Source organism: Ovis canadensis, chromosome 3 (assembly GCF_042477335.2).
Source record: "Ovis canadensis isolate MfBH-ARS-UI-01 breed Bighorn chromosome 3, ARS-UI_OviCan_v2, whole genome shotgun sequence".
In the NCBI taxonomy this organism is placed as follows: Eukaryota; Metazoa; Chordata; class Mammalia; order Artiodactyla; family Bovidae; genus Ovis; species Ovis canadensis.
In genome coordinates this window covers 210,071,816-210,080,270 of record NC_091247.1, presented here as the reverse complement: position 1 = coordinate 210,080,270, position 8,455 = coordinate 210,071,816, and the positions used below count along the sequence as shown (strand labels likewise).

The 8,455-nt window shown below is 37.9% G+C and overlaps 1 protein-coding gene across 1 annotated transcript; it reads right to left on the bottom strand.

Annotated features, from left to right (window-relative positions):
• Positions 1–7,537: 7,537 nt before the first annotated feature.
• On the bottom strand, positions 7,538–8,455 carry LOC138438329 (taste receptor type 2 member 31-like). The gene has a single exon (XM_069586494.1). It carries the CDS (start codon positions 8,453–8,455, stop codon positions 7,538–7,540), a length of 918 nt encoding a protein of 305 aa, XP_069442595.1.

Genomic DNA, 8,455 nt, shown 5'->3' with positions numbered 1-8,455 from the left:
GTCTAAAAAAAATCCATGTCACTGTTGTGATTCCTTCAATATTCTGACCTTAAATTCTTTGTGCAGCTGATTTGGATGTGCAGTGAAATTCCTGTTTCTTATAAATTCTTTGATGAATATCAAACAGGAAAGCATCACAAAATAATATTGGAAGAGCTCATTGCTGTCTGGATGAAAGACATTGCTATTTCCTAATATTTCAGATTGACTCTATTCATATTCTCTGTGGCCTTGAAATGCGATGGATTACTTCTTAACTGATGTTGAAGTAAAGTATGAATTCTGATTTGTTAGCATGCAAATAAGGACTTATCATTGTGCAAATTTCTCTGTCTAAGCTCTCCATAATTTGTGTTCATCAACTTTAGTTGTTAGTAAGGAAACTTTTAAAACCCAATATGTAGTATATACTGTGAAAGCTTAAACCATTAGATGAAGCTTGGTTGTAACTATATTCAACATCACTAGGATCATAATCACTAGGATCTTGAGGTTATATGTAATGCAAGACAGACATCTAATATAGTGATGGAAACTGTCTTTTCCTAGATGGAATCAGGGATGTTTTGTAAATTTTAAATGTGGAGTTAAGGGTGAACATGGACGCTGAATAAGTGGGCAATATTGTACAACTGTTATTACTTTCAGTCACCCGGGGACTGAATCCTATTCCTGAAGCCATGCACTATGAGATCTATCTCTTATTTAAGGAAACTAAACTGAAATACTTGCCCAGTCTGCTTTGAAAGGCTGCCACTTCAAACAAAGAAAAATAGGATGGGAAAAGTAGCTATCTTCAAGAAAGAGAAGATGCTGAGGCAGATTTCAAACCAGACACTCAAGTGGTTGATCACAATCCAAAACAGAATTATAAGTTTTCCAGCTTGACCAAAGTTATGTAGATCTGCAATGAACACCATAGAAATTAATCCATCAGTACCATGATTAAAAATAAATTCTGTTTCTGGATAAACTGTTGAGAATGGGGGTAATGAAGTTGATTTTCTGGTGTCTTACCCAGTTGGTTAAGTTCATTATTCCAATCAATCCATTTCCCCAAATGCCTATTAAGAACTTCATAGATTTTAAAAAAAAAAAAACTAAAAAGACCTTATCCTGTGCGTTTCACATTTCTTCTGAGTGAAAATTCCCTAAAATGCACAAAAAAAGCATGAAAAACTTCATGTTTAAACAGTCATTTGCAGAATTTAAATGGTTGTGGAAAACTGAATGCAGGGATGGAATTTTATAATCATCATCATAATCAGCAATATCATTTGACTAAGGACCAGAAGACACATCAGTTCAGTTGCTCAGTCGTGTCCAGCTCTTTGTGACCCCATGAATCTCAGCACGCCAGGCCTCCCTGTCCATCACCAACTCCCGGAGTTCACTCAAACTCATGTCCATCGAGTTGGCAATGCCATCCAGCCATCTCATCCTCTGTCAACCCATTCTCCTTCTGCCCCTAATCTCTCCCAGCATCAGAGTCTTTTCCAATGAGTCAACACTTCACATGAGGTGGCCAAAGGACTGGAGTTTCAGCTTCAGCATCAGTCCTTCCAATGAACACCCAGGACTGATCTCCTTTAGGATGGACTGGTTGGATTTCCTTGCAGTCCAAGGGACTCTCAAGAGTCTTCTTCAACACCACAGTTCAAAAGCATCAATTCTTCGGTGCTCAGCCTTCTTCACAGTCCAACTCTCACATCCATACATGACCACTGGAAAAACCATAGCCTTGACTAGACGGAACTTAGTCGGCAAAGTAATGTCTCTGCTTTTCAATATGCTATCTAGGTTGGTCATAACTTTCCTTCCAAGAAGTAAGCATCTTTTAATTTCATGGCTGTAATCACCATCTGCAGTGATTTGGGAGCCCCCCAAAATAAAGTCTGACACTGTTACCACTGTTTCCCCATCTATTTTCCATGAAGTGATGGGACCAGATGCCACGATCTTAGTTTTCTGAACGTTGAGCTTTAAGCCAACTTTTTCACTCTCCTCTTTCACTTTCATCAAGAGGCTCTTTAATTCCTCTTCAATTTCTGCCATAAGGGTGGTGTCATCTGCATATCTGAGGTTATTGATATTTTTCCCAGCAATCTTGATATCAGCTTGTGCTTCTTCCAGCCCAGTGTTTCTCATGATGTACTCTGCATACAAGTTAAATAAGCAGGGTGACAATGTACAGCCTTGATGTACTCCTTTTCCTATTTGGAACCAGTCTGTTGTTCCATGTCCAGTTCTAACTGTTGCTTCTTGACCTGCATATAGGTTTCTCAAGAGGCAGGTCAGAAGACACATAAAAAGAAGCAATAATTGAACTCTACTCTACCTAGGCTGAAGGAAGGTAGATTACTGCATAGAATTCATAAATTTAAAAAAGTTGGTAAGGGTGAATTTCAGTATTTAAGTTTAAAGTAAATATATTTTAACCAGAATATTTATATTTTGATGATTACATTAATGATAATAAATATTCTCTAGATATATGCCTATATTACAAGGACTTTTTGTCACTGAAATCAGACTTGCTTCTTTAAAAATATCCTTTAGTAGAAATTTGAAGATTATTCTGTTTTGAAAAATGTGTAACCTGAGATTATAGAATTTATACAGTGTGCTCAAGACACATCAAGATCACGTAGCTACAGGTGACATATCAGGCCTTAAATGAGATCTTTGAGTAACAGTATCCCTCTCTTATATTCCTACTGTGTGGTTGCATCCAAACTGACACAGGGTTCATGTGTGAGACCCTAGAAGTTTTATTGGGGATGTATGGGCAGATTTCAAAGAATCTGGAGGACCCTAAACCTTTCCATTCTACTGATCCTCCTTTGTCAGATGAACCATCCTTTCTCCCCTCACTGAGGAGATTGGTACTCCCTCTCCAGAAAAACTGTGGTGACTTCTCCTAAGTTGGATGTTTTATGGAGGAATGCTGACCCTCCTCAAGATACATCTCTACCTCTTCTTTGTCTTCTTAGGGCTTCAACCTACAATCACACTTAACTCCCACCCCACAAATGGTAAAGTATAAAATATATGAGAAGGTAAAATACACAACATAAGAATTATAATATTATTGTATATATATATATATATATTTTATATTAACACAGATTTTAAGAGTATGAGTGAGAATGGGTCTTATAGATGGTAGGAATTAAAAACTGCAAGATATCATATATAATAACTAACATATTTTCTTTAAGTGTAATACAAATACAAGAGTCAAATAAGTAGTCCATGTGCAAAGGAAAAGAATTTTTTCCCTAGTTTAACATCAGAATATAGAAGTGGTTTAAAAAAAAGTAGAAAACAATTTTTTCTAAAAAATTCACAAATGGTATTCAATAAAACTAATTCTTGAGATAAATTCCTACTCTGATGTATGAGCTTATAACTAATATAATTCAAGAATACTCTCAATCTCCAAAAATATCTATAATGAAGTCTCCTAATTCTATCATCAGCAACAATACTCTGCAAATCAACTGAAATTCCTAAAGAGAAAAAAGTCCTAATCCCTAAGGTACAATTAATAGTTTGCTTAACTTTCTTCCATATCTTGTACCATGTGGCCAATATGTGATGCTTTAATGAAAAGTTTTAATCTAAAAATCCTTCAAACATATTATGGCAAAACATCTGTATTAATTTCTTGATCCCTATCTGGACCTCCTGTTGTGAGATAATTCATGCAAGTGGTCATTACTGAGCCTCACCAGGGCTGGCGATTTTGGTCAATGGTTTTGTAACATCAGATTCCCTAATACATACCTAATACTTCATTGTAGAGTTTTAATCTAGAAATCCTTCAAACTTGCCGTGGGTTACAAAATTTGTACTAAAACACATGTTATTGCTTATTGCAAATAGTTGTGCTGACATATACAATGGTGGCTCAGACGAATCCCCCTGCAATGTGGGAGACCTGAATTTGATCCCTGGGTTAGGAAGATCCCCTGGAGGAGGGCATGGTCACCCACTCCAGTTTTCTGGCCTGGAGAATCCCCATTGACGGAGGAGGCTAGCAGGCTACAATCCATGTGGTCTTCAAGAGCTGGTTGAGCAACTAAGCACAGACAGCACAGTTCAGTAGTTCAGTTGTGTCCGACTCTTTGTGACCCCATGAATCGCAGCACGCCAGGCCTCCCTGTTCATCACCATCTCCCGGAGTTCACTCAGACTCACGTCCATTGAGTCAGTGATGCCATCCAGCCATCTCATCCTCTGTCATCCCCTTCTTCTCCTGCCCCCAATCCCTCCCAGTATCAGAGTCTTTTCCAATGAGTCAACTCTTCGCATGAGGTGGCCAAAGTACTGGAGTTTCAGCTTTAGCATCAGTCCTTCCAAAGAAATCCCAGAGTTGATCTCCTTCAGAATGGACTGGTTGGATCTCCTTGCAGTCCAAGGGACTCTCAAGAGTCTTCTCCAACACCACAGTTCAAAAGCATCAATTCTTCGGTGCTCAGCCTTCTTCACAGTCCAACTCTCACATCCATACATGACCACTGGAAAAACCATAGCCTTGACTACACGGACCTTAGTCGGCAAAGTAATGTCTTTGCTTTTGAATATACTATCTAGGTTGGTCATAACATTTCTTTCAAGGAGTAAGCGTCTTTGAATTTCATGGCTGCAATCACCATCTGCAGTGATTTTGGAGACCAAAGAAATAAAGTCTGACACTGTTTCCACAGTTTCCCCATCTATTTCTGATGAAGTGATGGGACCAGATGCCATGATCTTCATTTTCTGAATGTTGAACTTTAAGCCAACTTTTTCGCTCTCCTCTTTGACTTTCATCAAGAGACTTTTTAGCTCCTCTTCACTTTCTGCCATAAAGGTGGTGTCATCTGCATATCTGAGGTTATTGATATTTCTCCCACAATCTTGTTCCAGCTTGTGATTCTTCCAGTCCAGCGTTTCTCATGATGTACTCTGCATATAAGTTAAATAAGCAGGGTGGCAATATACAGCCTTGACGTACTCCTTTTCCTATTTGGAACCAGTTTGTTGTTCCATATCCAGTTCTAACTGTTGCTTCCTGACCTACGTACAGATTTCTCAAGAGGCAGGTTAGGTGGTCTGGTATTCCCATCTTTCAGAATTTTCCACAGTTGATTGTGATTCACACAGTCAAAGGCTTTGGCATAGTCAATAAAGCAGAAATAGATGTTTTTCTGGAACTCTCTTGCTTTTTTGATGATCCAGCAGATGTTGGCAATTTGATCTCTGGTTCCTCTGCCTTTTCTAAAACCAGCTTGAACATCAGGGAGTTCACAGTTCACATATTGCTGAAGCCTGGCTTGGAGAATTTTGAGCATTGCTTTACTAGCATGTGAGATGAGTGCAATTGTGGGGTAGTTTGAGCATCCTTTTGCATTGCCTTTCTTTGGAATTGGAATGATAACTGACCTTTTCCAGTCCTGTGGCCACTGCTGAGTTTTCCAAATTTGCTGGCATATTGAGAGCAGCACTTTCACAGCATCATCTTTCAGGATTTGAAATAGCTCAATTGGAATTCCGTCACCTCCACTAGCTTTGTTCATAGTGATGCTTTCTAACGCCCACTTGACTTCACTTTCCAAGATGTCTGATTCTAGATAAGTGATCACATCATCGTGATTATCTGGGTCGTGAAGATCTTTTTTGTACAGTTCTTCCGTGTATTCTTGCCACCTCTTCTTAACATCTGCTTCTGTTAGGTCCATGCCATTACTGTCCTTTATCGAGCCCATCTTTGCATGAAATGTTCCCTTGGTATCTCTAATTTTCTTGAAGAGATCTCTAGTCTTTCCCATAATAAGTCACAGTGAACAAGCACTATGGAAATTATTTATCTTAATTTTGGCTTAGACGGTAAAGCGTCTGCCTACAATGCGGGAGACCCAGGTTCAATCCCTGGGTCGGGAAGATCTCCTGGAGAAGGAAATGGCAATCACTCCAGTATTCTTATTTGGAAAACCCCATGGACGGAGGAGCCTGGTAGGCCACCGTCCATGGGGTCGCAAAGAGTTGGACATGACTGAGCTACTTCACTCACTTCACTCACTACTCTAAGTTTAGATCATGTTGTTATAATTTCACAACTAAGAATTAATGTAGACATGTAAATTCAGTTGTTGAGCAACATTATACATTTCTTTCCTTTAGTGAAAATTGTTATCAATACCATGTCAACACACTTTTTCTATTTCATCATTTTCCATGAGATTGTTATAAAACAGATCTTGAAGACATTTCCTATAATTATTACATAGACAGCATAGATACTACTTTAATACATGCAGAAAAGCCATTCAATCATATAGCAAAATTCTTTACTTTTCTTATACAGAATGCATTTTTAAGATAGGGAAGATCTGTGTCTTCTTGTCTCAAGGTTAAAAGGAATTTTTAGGTAGCAAAATGGAAGAAGAAACCCCAGGTGGTTTAGCGGGAAAATGAATAATCTGACATCAGATCTCCATTTCAACATGTCTTCTTAGTTAAAAATTATAAAAAGTGACTTTCCTTACTGCATGTGGAAATATACCAGCACTGAAAACAAGCAATGATTAATATTTTCTTCTTCATCCATATAACAGAACTGATTTTTTTCTAAGCTTGTCTGTGTATTAAATATAATAGTCCTCTATAGAGTTGATTGTACACATATGTAAAATTTATCTAAATATGACTGTTATTCTTGAATTTTATTTTAGGCATCTTTTCCTAACAATGTTACTAATTACTCTCGAATAACCATAAAGTAAGTGATGGATGGAAGTAAGTGATGATGGAGTAACATCTATCTCAAATATATATCTTCAATGTGTGATCTAGAATTGAAGGTCATTACCATCCAAACAATTGGAAGCTCAAACAATAGAATCTAAACACACTGTGGTGCTAGTTAGAGTGGAAAATAACGATAAATTCCTAAATTGTCAGTTCTTTAAAATTCATAACTGTAGATTATAAATTTTTCAATTGGAAGGTGATAACATAGAATATGTAGGTGAAACACACATTGCTTCATAATTCTGAAGAATGTCACATAATATTTTGTACAGTTAGAATGCTTATCTGAAATATATTGGTTAATAGTATGGTAATATTATTACCAGGGCTTCCTAGATGGTGCTAATGGTAAAGAACCCACTTGCCATTTCAGGAGACACGGGAGACCAGGATTCAATCTGTGGGTCGGAAAGATCCCCTGGAGAAGGAAATGGCAACCCCTTCCAATATTCTTGCCTGGAAAATCCAGAGACAGAGGAGCCTGACAGGCTACAGTCCACAGGGTCTCAATGAGTCGGACATGAATGAAGTCACTTAGAATGCATGAATGCAATTTTATCATCTTTCTTATATCTTTCATAAACATACACAAAGACACTTTTTGTTATTAGCTTGGGTAAAAGACTTTTCTAGGTAAACCTTTGGATATTTACTCAATTATAACACATTTTTTCAAAAAGCAGAAGTGTAAACTGTAACAGACTTCATCCTTTAATTTTCTGTGAGAAGACATATGTCTCTACCTAGTTCCTTTTACTTTTAGCCAGCATCTTGGCTGCCATAGAAATGACAGAAAGGTCTGTGTTAAGTTCCTGTTTGTCCAAATCAGGATAAATGAGTGCATTGAAGGATAGGTGATTGCAAGGGCCTGCAAAAGCATTTGGACCGGTTCCTTCCGCAGCTCATTAGAATTCCAAATTGTTAAAATTACAGTCAGGATGTAAGTGGCAAACAGGAAAAGAAAGGAGATGACAGTTTGCATGGCTTTTATGTGGACCTTGGTGCTGGGATCTTGGGATCTTTGGCCGTTGAGCTGCATCTTCCTGAGATGTTTCCACAGGAAAAAGATTAGCAGCAGAAAAGAAGTCAGGGACATAGTGAAGGGTATGAAGTTTGTTAGTGTGAGCAGGGTCATATTTGAAAGGTGTAAAAAGTCCCTCAATTTGGTCTTCTCAGTGATGTTTCTTTCATATTCGCTTGTCTGAATAGTTTCATCTATACCTAACACTGCAACCTGAAAAAACAAAATCAATGAAGTCCCCAACATCATCATGAGAACTACACTTTTAACTCTCCACTTCAGGTGAAGAAAAATTAAGCTGGAGAAATTAGCTATCTTGAACAAATAAAATATACTGAGGCCAGTAGCAAGCCAGTTACTAAAATGGTTGCTTACTGTCCAGGCAACACGGATAACAATTCTTAAACTATATAGAGCTGGATTATACATAGTTGCATACCAATTTATTAATATTGTCCAGAGCAAAACAATTCTGCAGACTGCCAGAGCAGTGAGAATCCCATCAGCTGAGGAGATCTTTTGTTTCCTGACCCAGTCATTGCAGTTCACCAGTGCTATGAAACCATTCACAAAATTTCCCAAAACAAATTCTGTCACCAGTAGAATGGAAAGAATGCTCGATACTAAAGTTGTCAT